This window comes from Babylonia areolata, chromosome 24, assembly GCF_041734735.1.
Source record: "Babylonia areolata isolate BAREFJ2019XMU chromosome 24, ASM4173473v1, whole genome shotgun sequence".
Lineage (NCBI taxonomy): Eukaryota > Metazoa > Mollusca > Gastropoda > Neogastropoda > Buccinidae > Babylonia > Babylonia areolata.
Window position 1 is genome coordinate 41113097 of NC_134899.1, and position 20438 is coordinate 41133534.

General features: G+C 46.8%; 1 protein-coding gene across 1 annotated transcript in view; it reads right to left on the reverse strand.

Annotated features, from left to right (window-relative positions):
- Positions 1-20438, reverse strand: part of LOC143298862 (uncharacterized) — a 351980-nt gene that overhangs the window by 6772 nt on the left and 324770 nt on the right. The window contains exons 18-19 of the mRNA XM_076611863.1: positions 17982-18172; positions 15929-17254 (exon numbers count right to left, since the gene is read on the reverse strand). Coding sequence (XP_076467978.1) covers positions 15929-17254; positions 17982-18172 — 1517 coding nt within the window. The remainder of the gene's footprint in view (positions 1-15928; positions 17255-17981; positions 18173-20438) is intronic.

A 20438-nucleotide genomic window follows, 5' to 3' on the forward strand; every position in this document is an offset into this window, starting at 1 on the left:
GCTCGGTCCAGAAGTGTTCTGCAACGCGTCGTTCACTGCCCAACGTGCAGTCTTTGTTTGACAGGCCCTGCCTGCCTGTACAGGCCCGGACATGTGGTCCATTCCTGATGGGTTACTTGTGGCTTCAGATGTGTTTTGAGCTGCGGGTGGGGGGGGTCGGGGTTAGGGGGCGGGGGTGGGTCGGAACGATCCTCTCAAAGACATGGTAGAGGGACGGTAAGGAGTGAGAAGGTGGAGGGGAAAAGGGTGGGTGGATGGATAAACAGAGGCTGAGAGAGAGAGACAGAAGAAGAGAGAGGCCAAGACAGTGACAAAGAGAGACAGACTGAGACAAAGAGAGGGAGAGTGGGACAAAGGGAGAGGCGTGCGCGCACACACACACACACACACACACACACCACTGACAGAATAAATCTTCAGATAAAGAGAAGAGAACACGAACAGAAATAAACGACAACAGCAAAAAAAAAAAAAAAAAAAAAATACAATCCTCACCCTACCCGACCCCCACCCATCAACCAGCCATGTGTGTCTGTCAATCCCAAAATGACAGGTCGGAAGTCAGCAGTCCACTGGTCACACTGACCACAGGGCACTGACCCGTGCCATGACCCCGCCACGTGAGGCCCTCGCCTCCCTGCCGTGATGTCCGTCCCCGATAACTTAGGGGGTGGCAGAATGGTTAAGACGCTCAGCTCCCGTGTCCGTGAGGGTCTGGGTTCGAATTCCGCTCTCACCCCTTTCTTCCAAGTATGTATGACTGGAAAAATCGAACTGAGCGTCTAGTCGTACGCATGATACGATAAAACGAGGTCCCGTGTGCAGCACGCACTTGGCGCACTGAAAAAGAACCCCTGGCAACGAGAGTGTTGTCCTCTGGTAAAATCCTGTAGAAAAAATCCACTCGGATAGGTACACAAATATCTACATGCACTCAAGGCTTGACTAAACGCGTTGAATTATGCTGCTGTCAGCCAACTGCCTGGCAGATGTGGTTTAGCGTATATGGATTTGTCCCAACGTAGTGACGCCTCCTTGAGAAACTGAAACTAAGGCCTCATCTCTGGAGGCACAAGTGTGCGGCTAAAAAGGGGGACGAGGAAAAAAAAAGGATTCTTTTTTGTTTCTTTGTCTGTCTGTTGTTTAACAGAGTGTGTACGCGTACCGTTTTCTGAATAAAACAACTTTCTGTTTACAATTACTATCTGGGCTAGATCTGGATTAAAGTGAAGAGCGTCTTGCCCAAGTTTCATCCCCACTCGCTCGGCCAAAAGCGTTTTAGGACAGTCGGCGTGGGCATGGTTCCCAAAGGCCAACCAGCCCCCAAGGCTGCAGCACTGAGAACCACTGCAATCTTGCCTTTTCTAGCCAAGATAAGGCAGCAGATGCCTGATCTGCTGTTCTGGTCGTCATAGTCGGACACGACTGACTATCATACATAATTATATACAATGACTATTACTATCGTTTTCATTGTATGTATTCATTTATGTCCACCGCAATGTAAAAAATCTGAATAAGAATGCTAAAAAAGGAGGGGTGGGGGTGGAGAGGGGGGGGGGGGGGGGGGTTCATGGCTTTCCCAAAAGCGCGAATAGTCCGAAAGCACGAACTTTGAACAGCCCAAAAGCGCGATCTGGGACAGACCGGACCCTGACCACGTAACTATCATCATGAAAACGTGCCGGTCCAGATAATGGATATTCCGCTCGTTTTGTTTCGGCTCTAGACACTCCATGTTATGATTTATTATGTGTAGCCAAGCGCTAGGCTGGCTTCACTGACTGTTTACCACACCAGCTTTAGCAGACGCCGTTTTCACAACAGCTGGTCTTCAACATGCAGTTACAACAACTGGTTTTGTTTTTTTTGTTTGTTTGTTTTTTTTAATGAATCGGCACAGACACACAAAATACTTGCACGCGGTGTATGGCATCTGGTAAAATCATGGTTATCACGACTCCCGCTGAGGCCAGCTTTTAATCAGTGTGTAGACAAAATAGGCTGTATTGAAAGAAAAGATAATATTGACAGAATAGGCTGTATTGACAAACTCGGATCTAGATTCCACTATCGCTCAGTTTCGTTTTTGAAAACTTATCTCATCTGTTTGCACACACGTTCAGCCATGCTGATATATTCCCGAAGAAGAAAAACATTTTCACAAACTCATGTCGTTTGTTGTATACACTGCGTCGTATTGAAATGGTGATATCGTTATAGATGATCCCTTAACCAGTTTTGTGTGTGTGGATGGCTGTCTGTCTGTCTGTCTGTTTCTCCCTACTTCCCTCTCTCTGTCTCTCTCTTTCTTCCCCACCCCACAGGCAAACATTTCACTGAGTAAGACAAATAGGAAATAAATGCAAACACGCACCCTCTCTCTCTCTCTCTCACTCACTCACTCACTCACTCACACATTCATGTGTCCGCCTCTTAAAATGCAAACACTCACATCCCCCATCACATCCCCCCTAACTCCAGAACAAAGACAAAAATAGACAGTCAGACAACAGAGACTGTCATAAACCAAACCGTAAAACGGACCGCCAGTCACATAAACCAGGGCCGGGGGGGGGGGGGGGGGACAACCACTGGGAAAGAAAGGGAAAAAAAACGTCACTGCGGAAACGTCAAGTGTTGCACACACACACTTGGGAAAGGTGTTCAGAACATCCACCCTCAAGTTCTGCTTCTTCTGTGTGGGCAGGCAACTTCTGCGTTCGTGGGCTGCAACTCCCACGTTCACTCGTATGCACACGAGTGGGCTTTTACGTGTATGACCGTTTTTACCCCGCCATGCAGGCAGCCATATTCCCTTTTCGGGGGTGTGCATACTGGGTATGTTCTTGTTTCCATAACCCACCGAACGCTGACATGGATTACGGGATCTTTATTGTACGTATCTGATCTTCTGCTTGCATATACACACGAAGGGGGTTCAGGCACTAGCAGGTCTGCACATATGTTGACCTGGGAGATCGTAAAAATCTCCACCCTTCACCCACCAGGTGCCGTCACCGTGATTCGAACCCGGGACCCTCAGATTGAAAGTCCAACGTTTTAACCACTTGGCTATTGCGCCCGTCTGGGCAGGCAACAACAACTCACACGTTCGAAGACGAAGAAAAAGACAATATTCATATTATTATAATGTATTATTCTTTTTTGTCACAACAGATTTCTCTGTGTGCAATCCGGGCTGCTCTCCTCTGGGAGAGCGCGTCGCTACACTGAGAGCGCCACCCTTTTTCTTTGGTATTTTTTTCCTGTCTGCAGTTTTTATTCGTTTTCCTATCGAAGTGAGTCTTTCTACAGAATTTTGCCAGGGACAACCTTCTGTTTTTGTTGCAGTGGGTTCTTTTACTTGCGCTAAATGCAACATTTATGATGATGGTGATGGTCATTAAGAAAAAGGTGTACCAGTTGTAGAATTTCAGAGTTGTCAATTTCAGTGTCTCAAGGAGACGTCACTGCGTTTGGACAAATCCATAAGCGCTACACTTCAACTGCTAGGCAGATGCCCGACCAGCAGCATAACCTAACACGCTTTGTCAGAGCTTGAATGCATGCATATATTTTTGTACCTATCAGAGTGGATTTCTACTACGGAATTTCGCCAGAGGATAACACTCGCGTTGCCATGGGTTCTTTTCCAGTGCGCCAAGTGCGTGCTGTACACGAGACCTCGGTTTATCTTCTTATCCGAATGACTAAGACGCTCAGTTTGATTTTCCAAGTCAAACGTGGGAGAAAGGACGAGAGGGGGATTTGAACCCACACCCTGACTCTCTGCATTGGCAGATAAGCGTCTTTACAATTCTGCTACCTTCCTCCTTAACACGACAAAGAAGAAAAAGATGTTGATGATGATGCTAATGACGGAGGAGAAGGAGGAAGGAACGTACAGGCAAACAGCTCAATGCCCACCCCAGGCAGATTGGTGGCCCAGTGGTAACGCGCCCAACTAGGACGCGGGTGCCCACAGGTTCCAGTCCCATGTACACGGACCATGATTTTTATTCCCTCTTCCACCAGACCTTGAGTGTCTGGTCTGTGTGCTAGTCTTTCGGACGATACGATAAATCGAGGTCCCGTTCGCAGCATCGCGCTTGGCGCACGTGAAAAAGAACCCACGGTGACAAAACAAGGTTGTGTTGTCCCTGCAAGAATGCAGCAGTAAACTGAAGCAAAAGAACCCCCCCTCCCCTTCCCCCGCCAAAAAAAAAACAAACACGGGTAGTGCTGTACTGTGACGATGCGCTCTCCCCAGAGAGAGCAGCCCGACTTTCACATAGAGAAACCTGTTGTGACAAAACGCAAGGCAACGCAACACACCACAATACAATCCAATACAGCACAACACAATACAACAGAACGCAATAAATCCTGTACAACACAATACACCATAATACGATTCAACATCGCACGACACAAAACAGCACAGCACAGCGCAACGCAACGCAATGCAATCCGACACAATCCAATGCAGTACAATAGAATACACATCGATACTAAAAAGACAGGTGACATGGGCCTACCTTGAACAACGAAAACATGATTCCCTGCCTCCACTGCCGATTTCCCTTTCACACAACCACAATGATAAGAGACAAGACACAAGAGAGAAGTGAACAACCGTTTTCGCTACGCACACATTCGTGACGCTCTCGGTGACAGGGTCTGGGACAAGCGCTGACAAAAGAAAGATTCGTCGACCTGATCCAAGCGAATATGTATGCCTCTCTCATTTCGCTCTTGAGTATGTCGTGTCGCGTTGTGGGGTGGGGGGTGAGGGGGGTGCGGGCGGCAGGGTGTGTGTGGGGGGGTGGGGGGGGGAGGAGGATAGGTGGTTGTGCGTATGTGTGTGTGTGTGTATTTCCGTTTGTGTGGTGGGGTTGGGGGAGAGGGGTGGGTGTGTGTGTATCTGTCTATATCCGTGTGTGTGTGTGTGTGTGTGCGCGCGCGTGCGTGAACTCACCCCTTTCCCCCCTCCCCACACGCTTTTAACAACTCCTTCGCATCCCCCTCCCCCCTCCCACCCCTACGCCTAGACTTCTGCCCTCCCTAACCACCACCACCCCGGCCTACGGCCCTCCCCCCTCATCCCCCCTCCGTCACCCCCGCCCCCACTAACTTCCCTCCCTAATCAAAGAACAATGCGCCTTTTGTCACCTGTGGTTGACAGCTGAAGTTAAGCTGCCCCCACCCCCACCCCCACCCCCTGACATGGAAATGACAGGTGAATGATTGATGTTCCCCGGCCAAGTCCGTCGTCCACTCACCCCCCCACACCCCCCTATCCCACCACCTCCACCTCCCAACCAGCCCTCTTCCTCCTAAAATACCCCCCCCCCCCCCCCGTCCGTTAGCCACCTCCCCCTCCTCCTCCCTCTCTCTCTCTCTCTCTGTTTGCCTTATTCAGATCAACAGTTTCATGTGGTGGAGTCAGCTTTCAAGTCTTTCTTGCGTTGCGTTGCGTTGCGCTGCAGTTTTTAGCATTGCATTGAATTGCATTGCATTGCATTGTATTGTATTCTTGTGTGTGTGTGTGTGTGTGTGTGACGACAAATTCCTCTGAACTTCAGAATGCGTTCCCTCGGGGAAAGTCACCCTTCCTGTCAGTGCACTTGTTTTCTAATAAAATTATCGAAGTGTCTTTCTTTGTTTTTCCAACAGATTTTACCGGTGGCAGGCTCCCTTGTTGCCTTGGGTACTGTTACGTGCGCTAAATGTGTGCCATACACGGGACCTCGGTTTATCGTCTCAAACGACAGACAAGCACCCAGACCACCACTTGAGGTCCAGTGGAGGGGAGGGAATTTCAGGCAGTTGTGTGAGATTTGATTCGGTGCGACGGGCGCAATAGCCGAGTGGTTAAAGCGTTGGACTTTCAATCTGAGGGTCCCGGGTTCGAATCACGGTGACGGCGCCTGGTGGGTTAAGGGTGGAGATTTTTACGATCTCCCAGGTCAACATATGTGCAGACCTGCTAGTGCCTGAACCCCCTTCGTGTGTATACGCAAGCAGAAGATCAAATACGCACGTTAAAGATCCTGTAATCCATGTCAGCGTTCGGTGGGTTATGGAAACAGGAACATACCCAGCATGCACACCCCCGAAAGCGGAGTATGGCTGCCTACATGGCGGGGTAAAAACGGTCATACACGTAAAATCCCACTCGTGGGCATACGAGTGAACGTGGGAGTTGCAGCCCACGAACGCAGAAGAGAAGAAGAAGGAGAAGAAGATTCGGTGCGCTCAGATTCTCTCGCTGCCTAGAGGGCCGCAATATCGCAATATTGATGATCGTGTTCTCAAGTGTGCATCAGCCAACACTAACAACAGTTGCTGGGTGTTTTTTTTTTAAACTTAGATAAATGAATGAAAGCATCATGTAACTAGACTGATGATCTACAAATAAAAATGTGTGTGTGTGCATGTGTGCGCGTTGTGTGAGTGTGTATCTGCGTGTGTGTATGTATATGAGTGTGCATGTACGTATGTGTGTGCAAGCGTGCACGTGTGTGTGTGTGTAGTGTGTCTGCGTGTGTGAATGTATGTGTGTGAGTGTGCATGTTCATATGTGTATGTGTGTGCATGTACGTATGTCTGTGCGAGCGTGCACGTGTGTGTGTGTGAGTGTGTGTGTTGTGCTCACATTGAACTAAGCACTCGCTATTCATGACGGGTCATAACTCATGTTAAATCATCGTGTCTGCGTCACTCACACACACACACGCACGCACGCACGCGGTTCCTATCCGTTTCCCGACAAGAGATGACACACTAATAGGAACACAAATATATAAGCATGCACTCAAGTCCTGACAAGCGCGTTGAGTTATGCTGCTGGTCAGGCATCTGCCTAGCAGATGTGGCGTAGCGTATATGGATTTGTCCGAGCGCAGTGACGCCTCCTTGGGAAACTGAAACTGAAACTCTTACGCCCGACACAGCATAAAAAAACACGCTAAGACCGACGCCTTGGTTGGTTGGACACATACACACGGGTTAATCCAACAAACAGACGGAGAATGATAAACAAGCAGGTGAATGATTCAGTAAATAAACGAAATCAACAAACAACATGGTTACCTGGCTAGCTAAGCAACTGTCTATCTAGTGACTAACTGAACGTCTGCAAAGATTATAGTTATCTAACCGAGTATAAAATATGACCACCTAGACAGGCAACGTGACTATGTATTCTAACTGGTCAGACAGGCAACATGACTTTGCATTCTGACTGGTCAGACAGGCAACGTGACTCTGTATTCTGACTGGTCAGACAGGCAACGTGACTCCGTATTCTAACTGGTCAGACAGGCAACATGACTTTGCATTCTGACAGGTCAGACAGGCAACATGACTTTGTATTCTGACTGGTCAGACAGGCAACATGACTGTATTCTAGCTGGTCAGACAGGCAACATGAATTTGTATTCTAACTGGTCAGACAGGCAACATGACTGTATTCTGACTGGTCAGACAGGCAACATGACTATCCTGACTGGTCAGACAGGCAACATGACTTTTTATCCTGACTGGTCAGACAGGCAACATGACTTTGTATTCTGACTGGTCAGACAGGCAACATGACTGTATTCTGACTGGTCAGACAGGCAACATGACTGTATTCTGACTGGTCAGACAGGCAACATGACTGTATTCTGACTGGTCAGACAGGCAACATGACTCTGTATTCTAACTGGTCAGGTTTAGGTTTCAGGTCCCACACCCTTTAACGGCCCCAAGAGCAGTGAACTCATATTCACCGTGTCCAGCGCTCGGCACTGGAGGAAGGCGGGGCCCAATCCTCTCCTTCCGCCGCTACTAACATTTCCCGACCGAAGTCAGGAACCCACTGGCACCTGGGTGGAGTCAGGAAAGTCGGAGTAAAGTGTCTTTCCCAAGGGCACAGCACCATGCTGAATCTGGGGCCTCAAACTCTTGACGACTGGTGAACACTGGATCATGTGGAGTGATGGCCTAGAGGTAACGCGTCCGCCTAGGAAGCGAGAGAATCTGAGCGCGCTGGTTCGAATCACGGCTCAGCCGCCGATAATTATTTCCCCCCCACTCCACTAGACCTTGAGTGGTGGCCTGGACGCTAGTTATTCGGATAAGACTATAAACCGAGGTCCCGTGCGCTAACATGCACTTAGCGCACGTAAAACAACCCACGGCAACGAAAGGGTTGTTCCTGGCAAAATTCTGTAGAAAAATCCACTTCGATAGGAAAAACGAATAAAGCTGCACGCAGGAAAATATACAAAAAAAATGGGTGGCGCTGTAGTGTAGCGACGAACTCTCCCTGGGGAGAGCAGCCCGAATTTCACACAGAAAAATCTGCTGTGACGAAAAGAAATACAAAGTCCAACGCCTGACCGAATCTGTGTCACAGCAACTCCTTGGACCAGGCCGCTAAGCGAGCAGCAAATGGACATCCCCAAACATGATTGAAACCATTCTGAACGAGTGCACGTCAACAGCTCGCATCGTATCGTACAGTATTTTAAATACTGTACTATCGTATCATACTGTATCGTCGTACAGTATCATATTGCATTTGTACTGTACTATCGTATCATACTGTATCGTATTGCATTTGTACTGTACTATCGTATCGCACGGTATCGTGTTGCATTTGTACTGTACTATCGTATCGCACGGTATCGTGTTGCATTTGTACTGTACTATCGTGTCGCACGGTATCATATTGCATTGCATTTGTACTGTACTATCGTATCGTACGGATTCATATTGCATTTGTACTGTACTATCGAATCGTACGGATTCATATTGCATTTGTACTGTACTATCGTATCGCACGGTATCATATTGCATTTGTACTGTACTATCGAATCGTACGGTATCATATTGCATTTGTACTGTACTATCGAATCGTACAGTATCGTATTGCATTTGTACTGTACTATCGTATCATACTGTATCATATTGCATTTGTACTGTACTATCGTATCATACTGTATCGTATTGCATTTGTACTGTACTATCGAATCGTACGGTATCATATTGCATTTGTACTGTACTATCGTATCGTACTTTTTTTTGTCAAAACATTTTTGTATGTGTGTTTACGATTTGGAACTGTTCTCTCTGGGGAGAGCGAGGCGCCACAGTGCAGCGCTGCCTTGGTTTTTTTCTGACTTAAACTGTTTGGGTTTGGTTTCTTTTTGTTTATTTAATCACAGAGGGATTCGTTTTTTGTTGTTGTGTTGTTTGTTTGTTTGTTGTTGTTGTTGTTTGGGTTTTTTTTTTAACTCTTTCGTCACCCTGGGTTCCTTTACAAGCACTAACCGCATGCTGCACACACGGGCCCTCGGTTCATCATCTTATCCAAAGAATGACGTAGCACCAGACCACCTCTCAAGGTCCAGTGGATGGGTGAGACTTGACCCTTCGAACACTCTCTTCCTGGTCGGACACTCTTGCCACTTGGCCCCCGCTCCACCCTGTGAGGGCTGTTTATGGCCGCCAGGAAGAACGATCACTCACGAGAAGTTCTCCACAAGGTGAGGGTAAGGGGGAGGGGGGGTAGTGAAGGCTTTATGACTGCTGTGCAGGTCATGGAAACCTGACGGCACTTGAGCTTAGCTGTGAACAGACCTTGGCTGCCAGGAGAGAGTATATCTATAATCTATACATATATCGGGTGTTCCCCTCAAAAGTGAACCGCTTTTTGACAAGTGTTTTCTCAGTGATAGAGAAAACCGAATTCATTGAAAATATTCACACAGTAACCTTAGGGTATCGTCCACGCGTCTGCAAAATATCTAAACGTTCGGACACAAATTATGCGAGTATTTTCAAATTCAAAACAGCACGTCAAAACATTGCACCCTTGAATATCTACTTATGAAACACACACACACACGCACGCGCGCGCGCACACACACACACACACACACACACACACACACACACACACACAAATGTGATTTCACTGCACCCACTATCGAATCGCTATTCTCCGGCTAAAATCAACTATACTTTGTCTAAAACAACATCTCAGTTGCAGACGTAACTTCCTTAACCTTTGAACGACAGTGACTGTGGAAAAACTGTAAAGTGGGTGACGGGTCACCGGACCAGCTAGGCACGAAGTGACGGCCAAAGAGCTGACAGGAACACTCAATCGTGATTCTGAGATGGCACCCTCTCATGAGGCACAATTTTCTTTAAGCTTGCTCACTGGTTTCCCGAGTTCCGTAGCATTGCTTCAGCAGCTGTGTGTGTGTGTATGTCTGTGCGTGCGTGTGTGTGTGCGTGCGTGAGAGAGAGAGGAAGAGACTCGACTCGACTCGACTCGACTCGAATCATTCACTGTCGTGAAACCCAAAAGGATTGATGGACAGAACAAGAGACCCAAAGGAACAAAGAAATGGTCATCATACTCGAACGCACTCAAACGCATATCTGTCAAGTGTTTTTGACAACCATCGCAATCTAATAAGTGTGTGTGTGTGTGTGTGTGTGTGTGTGTTTACGTTGTTATTCAGACACAAAACCAGCTGTCGCTTTGATTCCGATTCACTCTTTTCCACCTAGTTCCTAAACGCCGCGCTCGATCAAATAAACCATAAATAACACCCAACTATTCTTTACTCCGAGCAGCACATGCGCTAATATTAAACACGATCGATCCCGTGTAAAATACGCGTCTTCTGCCGAACATGCAAACATGCAACATGCAATTCTACGGCTACAGATGCAAACCAACTCCCTCCGTGGAATAAAAGAGAGAGAGAGAGAGACCAAGAGAACGCCAAAGCTCCCACTGAATATATCATGCTTCAATGCCTATAATAACGCCCATGCTCCCAAGAATACGCCATGCTCCCATTCCTAAAATATCGCCCATGCTGCCAAGAATACATCATGCTCCAGTGCCAAAAGTTCCCAAACAGAGACAGTAAAGAAATGTTGCCCACGGCCCAACAAAGATATCACCATGCACTCCAGCCACATCTACAACTGAACGAACATAAACGGGAGGGAGGCAGCAAAAGAAGAGAAAGACTGGCCGAAAAATGACCCATGCAAGTGACTTGAGCCAAGCATGACCCCACTAGGGTGAGTTTGTCTGAATCAAGTTTCACCCCAAACTCAAAATGCCAACTCGTCGCAAGCGTACACCAATGCTATAACAGCATTCCTGAAGACCTGTCACAAAAGTCGGCCCCAGTTCCCTCTACACAGAAAAATCAATTCACGATCAATGAAACAGTGCTGGTGCCTGAAATATTATGTTGTTCGTTCTTGTTCCGACTGATCTGGAAAATCAGTCTAATAATTTGTCAACCTGATCTCGTGTTCATTGACTGAGATTCTCATGGAGTGTAAGCCTAGCAAGCAAACAGAAAAAAAAGAAAATCAGTGACATTCAAAGATAATCTATATGTTTGTGCGGGTGTGGAAGGGGGGGTAGATGTGGGTAGGTTGGTATGTTGGCAGATGTAACTGTGTGTGTGAGAGAGACAGAGAACAAAGTGAGTGTGCGTGTGTGTGAGTGGAGGAGCGTGCGGGGGATGGGGGGCGCATGCAGAAAGAACTGAAAGGAACAGATCTTGGTTCTAAAATAATACAAAAAATACAAACATTCCAGCATTCGCAAGCAACCCCCCCCCCCCCCCCCCCCAAAAAAAAAAAAAGCCAAAACGTTACTTCAGCGAAAAAAACAAACACTAAGAGAAGAAGAAGAAGAAAACATCACGGACGGGAAGAGAAAACTGACACAGCAAGCAAAAACGACGGCGAGCAGCAAAGACTGTACGTATGACACCACCAGGCTGGAACCACCCACACCACTACAGCCAGTAACTCAAGACACACACACCAGCAGGCAGGTAGGCAGGCCACGATGCTGACTCGTTCAGTGGACAAGAAGGAACACGCTGCACTCAAGCGTGACGCCAAATACCTGAGGTACTCCGCAGAGACGGTCCAGATGACAGCCAGACAAGTGGATGGTGAGGAGGAGGAGGAGGAGGGGTGTGTGGAGAAGGCCGACAAGGTGGAGGGGGGAGGTATAGAGACAGGTCTTCTCTCTCTGTCTCCATGGCTTATACCCCTCACAGAGCTCACTCAGTGTTTTTACTAAGGACGAAACAGCAAAGTCAAGTCTGGTATGGCAAGAGATTAATTAACAGCATTGAACATCTGTGTGCTTTGAAGTTCTAACAGCCAGTCACTTACATGAAACAACACTCTAGTACCGACTGTCAAAAGCCAAACGTGTATCATCATCTTCCAGCATTTAACCCCTCTCAAACAGACCTGAAGAAAACACACACACACACACACACACACACACACACACACACACACACACACACACTACCGAGCAATGATACCAGCAACTACTATTTTAAACGACAACTAGTATGACTGAATAACAATTAAACACAATAACCAAAACATTTTTTAGTAGAACATTACACACACGCGAAACCAAAAACACCGATTCAAGAGAAAAAAAAAGACAGTAAAAGGGGGGGGGGAAAGACAGCAAAGTGTAATCAAAACAGAGATAATGAAAAACGAGGGAATGAAGGAAAGAAAGGGAAATGTTTCAGAATCACTTCCACCAATACTCATCGGTGAAATCCAAGATAAGTATTTGAAATAAACATAATTTTGGCGGGGCACGTTCACAAAACTATCGACAAAAAAATTGTCGAAGGAATGTGAAACAAGAGACAGAGATGGATGGACAGACTGAGAAAGAGAGAAAGAGTGACCGAAACAAAATTCGAAAGAACAACAGAGAGAGACAGATATAGAGACAGAGAAAGACACAGAGAGAGAGACAGACAAAGACACACACACACAGAGACAGATGTAGAGAGACAGAGAAAGACAGAGAGAGAGAGACAGATGTAGAGAGACAGAGAGAGAGAGAGAGACAGATGTAGAGAGACAGAGAAAGACACACACAGATTGGCTGAAAGTAAGAAAAGAAAGAAAGGAAAGGAGTAAGAAATAAAAGAGCACACGCTGTCATTTTGAGAACGAGAAAAAAAGTGTTTGTTTTTTTCTAAGTATCAATAAAGACAAATTGTTAAAGACACACTGTTTTCAAACGTATCAGGTCAATCTACATAAAAAAAAAATAAAAAGAGGGAGAAAGGGGTATAATAACACTGGATCCAAGAGGAAAAAGAACACCTGAAAACAAATACTCCCTTCACCACAACCCCACTTTTTTCTGATACGCGGACCTGTTTTCAAATTTAATTTTCAGACTTATTTAATTCGTTACGGACTAAATATTGCCCAAATAGCAAGTGCATTTGTTGTAACAATGTTACAGTTAAGCATATCATTTCTGAGTTAATCAAGCCTGACCCACACGAAAGTGTGACACTCACAGTCAATGGGGAAGTTGATGTTTTTTTAGTTCTTTACAATCATTGTTAACTTCCTTTGTATGATGTCCATTAAGTTCGTTTCTTTACTTGTATTTCTAATCATTTTAAGTATTTCTCTTGGCGTCTATCGTCCAACTATCCTGTTTCCCCCCACTCACGATTCATCTCCCCCCCCCCTTTCCAACCTCTTCAATTATTTATCAATGTCAAATGGTAACATTCAAAACTGATACTTTAACTGGAAGACTTCAATCATCAGAAGGTGTGACGATACAATTAACACAATTCATCCCTCCTGTTTTTTTTGTGGTTTTTTTTGTTTGTTTGTTTGTTTGTTTTTACGCCTCGATTATCGCTGACAATGAATTTACATCCAGATGCAAACTGATCTTCGATTCTAAATGAAAAATGTAAATGCGGTGTGACCTTTGTAAAATGAAACGGGGCCTCTCTCGGCAACCCGTCACAGATAAAAGCAAACTGTGCGCACGCTCAAGACCCCAGTCCCGAAGAATGTGACCCTGAGGGCGTCAGCCTGTGGGGTGGTAACTCCACCTGAGTACCCGTGAAGCACTTGTTTCCCTTGTTTTTGGTAAAAAAAAAAAAAATTTAAATAAAAAAAACGAGGAGAAAAAGCAAATACACAAACTTCACCTGGCCAAATGAATGGCAAACAATTGCTTAGCCTTTCGAACCAGTTACTTCGGACGATAGTCAGCTTCCAGATCTACAATAAATCGAATTATAGGACGTTCAAAGCAGTTATTTCAGACAATCAGATATCCACAGCGTATACATTACATAAACTGATTACTAAAATGTAAATTGATTACTAAAAATGTGAATGTGCAATCGCACAAACGACAATACATCAAGTGCTTTGTGTAAGTTTGAATGATACATAGTAAAAGGGTAAATAGCAGTTACTCACGTCCATGTTTAAACTTTATATCGCGTTAGAAATGGGGAAAGGGTAGCAAGGATTTAAAGAGGATTCGGAACGTGGTATGTTTCTTTTCGAAGTTACTCTCTCGTTGTAATTATTTTCCTATGACTTCTACATATCTTTTATTTCTTATAGTTTAATGTATTTACTTTTTTTGTTCAGTTATTTTGCATATCCTTTATGATGTTTTATGCAAACCTAGGGAAGGCTCTCGATGCATGAGCAGTGCGCTGAGTTTGTGCGAATATCAGGCATCCGATCTTTCTCTTTTTTTAACTCACTCAGTACGGCCAGCCCTCTCTTCTCCTCTACACAGACCCCTCGGATGTCCAGTGGGTGTCTCAATGACCCAACCTTTAGCTTCTGTCGTCAGAATTGTGGTATTCTTTGTCAACATTCACCTCTTCAGTATAAGGGCCTTCCGCTTGCAATATTTTGATGGTGGTAATTGGGGTGAAACGCTGTTAACGTCGTCTCTTTCGCCGTTCGTTTGGAGAGAGTTAATGTTTAAGCAGATGTAGAGTATCGTATATGAATCAGAATGCAAGCTTTGAAACCTCCTTGAAACTGAAACTGAAATTAACATTTCCATGACTTCGAAAATTGCAGAAATGTTAAGTGACGAGGAGTCATAACATCTATGGTGTCTTTCTTTTCAAAAGTCAGTCACTTTATTTCATCTAAACATCCGCGTGGGACTTTGAACATGCAGGGATGTTAAATCGGTAAGGAACCTAGCATGTTTTGTGAAGGTGTGTGTTAGAGTGGTTAGACGTGTGTTCACACACATTCACCGAATTCAGAAGAACGCCACAAAGACACACTCAGGAAAGACAAGACAATCGAAGTCAGGAAGACAAGAGTTCACTCCTAGGAAACGGAAGTGCTCACAAAGGGGAGGGAGGAGGTGGGGGGGGGGTTAAGGGGGGGAGGGTAGAGGTCACACACTTCAAAAACTGCAACGCACTCCACACTGCCAGGGGGGGTAACTGACCTTGCACTGCGGATAGGTGAGGGAAGAACTATAGTACAACTGAAACCACCAGGGAAAAAAATGTTTTCGAAAGCAAACAAAGCACTCTAGAAAAATAAATAGAAAGAACAATATAAAAACTGGGGAAAAAAATTAATGAAATTGACAAAACAGATACAGCTAATTATAAAAACATATGTTGGATATAACTGGACAGGTTGCGAAGTGACAAACCGTTCAGCATACCACTTATTAAACGCTAAAATACTGCAACACAACCGAAACAAAGAGGCGGAATAATTGAAAAACAGGGATGGGAAAAAAAGTCAAATACAGGACAACATTAACATGACAAATAATAAAGCAACGAATAAAAAATACGACCAAAACGAAAAAAAAGGCAGCGAAAGCGAATGTCATGAAACAGGTGACTCGTTAAAGCCAGGGTCATTGAATTGGACAAGCGACCCTTTAAAGCCAAGGTCTTATAACTGTACAAGTAACTCGTTAAAGCCGGCGTCACATAACTGTACAAGTGACCCTTTCAAAGCAACAGTAATATAACCAGAAGAGACCATTTCACACGCGAAGAAAAAGGACTAGGACACTGACCTGAGCCGCGTCAGACGAGGTGGACACGGGCCGCAGGGAGGTCCTGGGCATGGCCAACGTCTCCCGAACCACGGGGGTCCCCCCTCCTCCCCTCCTCTCCTCCTCACCCGCAGACGCGGTGCCGCTGCCTACGTCCCCTGAGCTGCCAGATTCGCTGCCCCTCTGCCTTAGCGTCCAGTTCCCGTCGCCCACCACCACCGGCTCTGAGGACTTGGACCCTCGCCGTCCGCTGAACTGCGCCAGCAGACGGCTGAAGGAGTTGGATCTCCGCAGGCTGCCCTTCTTCCGGTCCCCGTTGGCGTCAGGGGAGGTACCTCCGGCCTCGTCCGTGGCGGCGGTGGAGGAGGAGGAGGAGTTTTTGCGCGAGTGGTTGGCTCGTCGGAGCAACTGGTCGCGGTAGTCCTTGAGTTTGGCTTTGAGCGAGGCGAAGCTTTCTGAGGTCGACTGTTGTTGCTGCTGCTGCTGCTGTTGTTGTTGTTGTCCGGGGTGTTGTGAAGTGTCAGGGTCTGCTGCAGTCTGAGAGTGGAGGTTTTGGTGGGACACGGCCCTCCTCCCCGTGCTCCGGCCCAGACTGACCGTCCCGGAGAAGAGCGTCCTCTGGCTGGCCTTCCCCGCGAACATCTGCGCCGCTTCCGCCCCGCTGGGAGACGACGACGACGACGACGACGACGGCGGCGGCGGGAATGCGGGCACTACCATGTCCAGGGAGGCGCTGCGTGGGATCCTGAGGGACCCCGTCCTGTGGAAGAAGGCGTGCTGGTGCTGCTGGTCCTGACCGGAGAGCGACGCCTCCGGGGCCAGGTTGGGCAGGGACTTGAGCAGGTTGTGCAGTCTGAGGGACACGGTGGCCGGGGACTCCGCCACGGAGCTGCTGTCGTGGGCGTCAGGGTCCTGGGGCTGGTCCATGCCCGACAGGTCGTGAGGCGGAGACCTCCTTCGTATACTATCCTGCTGTCTGCTGCTGCTGCTGTCTGTCTGGCTGTCCTGCTGTCTGCTGCTGCTGTCTGTGTGGCTGTACTGCTGGCTGTCCAACGATCGTCTCTTCTCGGCCTCCTCCAGCTGCTGTTTGGCCAGGTTCAGGGACCCAATGTCCACGGACGAGGACCGCTTGTGTCGGAAGTGCCGGCGTCTCACCTTTGAGGAGGCGGCGGCGGCGGCCTCCTTGGGCGGAGCTTCCTCTGGTGTAGAGGAGGAAGAGGAGGAGGTGGGTGGAGGTGGGATGATGAGGGAGGAGAAATCGTCGTCCTCCGGGGGTGGGGGTGCGCGGTGCGGGTGGTGGGGGGAGGATGTGGTGGTGATGGCCCCGCTGAAGCTGTGAGACAGTACCTGCACACAGGACAAGGTCGCTGGGTCATGCCCGGTGTAATTCCCTCAAACTGTACCCCCCCCTTCCCTCCCAGACGACCCCTCCCCAACTCACTGCTGGGGTTTACCGACAACTTCATGGGTCATTTGTGGCTAGTCAAGAACGACCCCCGCCCCCCGACTCCCCTCCCCCCCCCCCCCAACACACACATAAACCAAGTTAGAAATTTCCCCACTTTCTACGGGACTAATCAAACCATCAACAGCAAAAGCGAGAGCTGTATGATCAATGGTTTCTCCATTGCAATGGGAAGCCATTTAGAACTTGGTCTTTTGTGAAGGACTATGACTCTCAAACTAGGAGGCAAAACTGCACTGGCTCTTGGTGCTGCAGCACTGGTGGCTAGGTGACCTTTGGGAACCATCCCAAACGCCGACTGTCCTGAAACCTCTTGGTGGGGCTGTAACTTGGGCAAGACACTCTCCACTATAATCAAATTCCAGTCCAGGTAGTCGGGACAGCAGTTGCCTCCTCTGCTGTTCTGATGGTCATAGGTAGATGTGACTGATCAACAACGTCAGAGATAAATCAAACATCAGTCAGACACAAATGACAAACAACACACACACACACACACACACACACACACACACACACACATGCATGCCACACTTATCAAATTTCACCAATGTTCAACAGTCAAGCAGCTGTTTAACATAACCCAACCAGATTAACCCACCCACTCACCTGAGAATTGTCCGGAGGGGGCAGACTTGAGGTGGGGGGCGGGGGCACGTAATACTGAGCGATGAGTGAGTCAATGTCGCTGTCGAAGAAGTCTGGACAGTGGTCAGCGCTGGCCGAGCGAACCAAGCCGGGCTGTCCACTACCACCACTGCCCCTGGCCATACTATGGCCTGGGTACCCATTGCTGAAGTCTGGGGGGGTGGGAGGGGAGAGATATCGTCAGTATGTCGTTGAAAGAATCATCTTTATCGTAACTATATCGTCAGTGTGTCATTGTTAGTATCATCGTTATCGTACCTATATCGTCAGTGTGTCATTGTTAGTATCGTCGTTATCGTAACTATATCGTCAATGTGTCATTGTTAGTATCACTGTTATCATAACTTCGTCAATGTGTCATTGTTAGCCACATCATTATCCAAACTACATCGTCAGTGTGCCATTGTTAATATCATCCTTATCTTAACTATATCGTCAATTGATAAACTACATCGTCGGTGTCGTTTTCATCATTATCCCAGCTGCATCGTCAGTGTGTCATTGTTAGCCACATTTTTATCATAACTACATCGTCAATTGTTAACATCAGTACAGCGTCAGTGTGTCGTCGTCGTCGTTTTCATCGTGATTGTAACTACATCGTCATTGTGTCATTTTTAGCATCATCATTATCATATCTTCATCCTCATTGTGTCGTCGTGTCATCATTAGCATCATCGTGATTGTAACTACATCGTCAGCTTGTCGCTGTAAACATCACCGTTATCGTTACTATATCGTCAGTGTGTCACTGTTCTTATCAGCATTATCATAACTACACCGTCAGTCATTTATTCGTGATTGTAACTACACCGTGAGTGTGTGATTGTTAGCATCATCGTTATCATAACAACATCGTCAATTGTTAATATCATCGTTGAAAGTACGTCAGCGTGTCGTCGTTTTCATCGTTATTGTAACTACATCGTCAGTATGTCATTGCTGTTATCATCGATATAATAACTACATCGTCAATGTGTCGTTAACAGTGTCGTTATCGTTACTGCATCGTCAGTGTGTCATTGTTAGTATCATCTTTATCTTAACTATATCGTTGATTGATAACAATTGTCATCGTTATCATAACTACATCGTCAGTGTGTCACTGTAAGCCACATCGTTATCATAACTACATCGTCAACTGTGAATATCATCGTTATCGTAAGTACAGCGTCAGTGTGTCGTCGTCGTTTTCATCGTGACTGTAACTACATCGTCAGTGTGTCATTATTAGCATCGTGGTTATCATAACTACATCTTCAGTGTGTCATTGTTGATATAATCGTTCTGTTAACTACATCGTCAGTGTGTCACTGTTCTTATCATCGTTATTTTAACTACATCATCAGTGTGTCATTATGAATATCATCGTCAGTGTGTCGTTGTTAGTATCATCATCAGTGTGTCGTTAATATCAGTGTGTGATTGTTACCATCATCATTATCATCACTACGTCACCAGTGTGTCATTGCTGTTAACAGCGATACCGTAACGACATCGTCGGTGTGTCATTGATAGCATCATCGTCATCATCACTACATCGTCAGCGTGTCATTGTTAGCGTCATCGTCATCCTCACTACATCGTCAGCGTGTCATTGTTAGCGTCATCGTCATCCTCACTACATCGTCAGCGTGTCATTGTTAGCGTCATCGTTATCATCACTACATCGTCAGCGTGTCATTGTTAGCGTCATCGTTATCATCACTACATCGTCAGCGTGTCATTGTTAGCGTCATCGTCATCCTCACTACATCGTCAGTGCGTCATTGTTAGCGTCATCGTCATCCTCACTACATCGTCAGGGTGTCATTGTTAGCGTCATCGTTATCATCACTACATCGTCAGCGTGTCATTGTTAGCGTCATCGTTATCATCACTACATCGTCAGCGTGTCATTGTTAGCGTCATCGTCATCCTCAATACATCGTCAGCGTGTCATTGTTAGCGTCATCGTCATCCTCACTACGTCGTCAGCGTGTCATTGTTAGCGTCATCGTCATCCTCACTACGTCGTCAGCGTGTCATTGTTAGCGTCATCGTCATCCTCACTACGTCGTCAGCGTGTCATTGTTAGCGTCATCGTTATCCTCACTACATCGTCAGCGTGTCATTGTTAGCGTCATCGTCATCCTCACTACATCGTCAGCGTGTCATTGTTAGCGTCATCGTCATCCTCACTACATCGTCAGCGTGTCATTGTTAGCGTCATCGTCATCCTCACTACATCGTCAGCGTGTCATTGTTAGCGTCATCGTTATCATCATACTTCTGGACCGTTGTGCTGAGCATCACACAAAACCCACTGTGATTATGATTGCTATCATCGCATTATCTTCATCGATCGTGTCAACAGTATGTATGTCATCCCACGCATGTTCCACACACTCACTCGCCTCTTCACACGCACACAGGCGC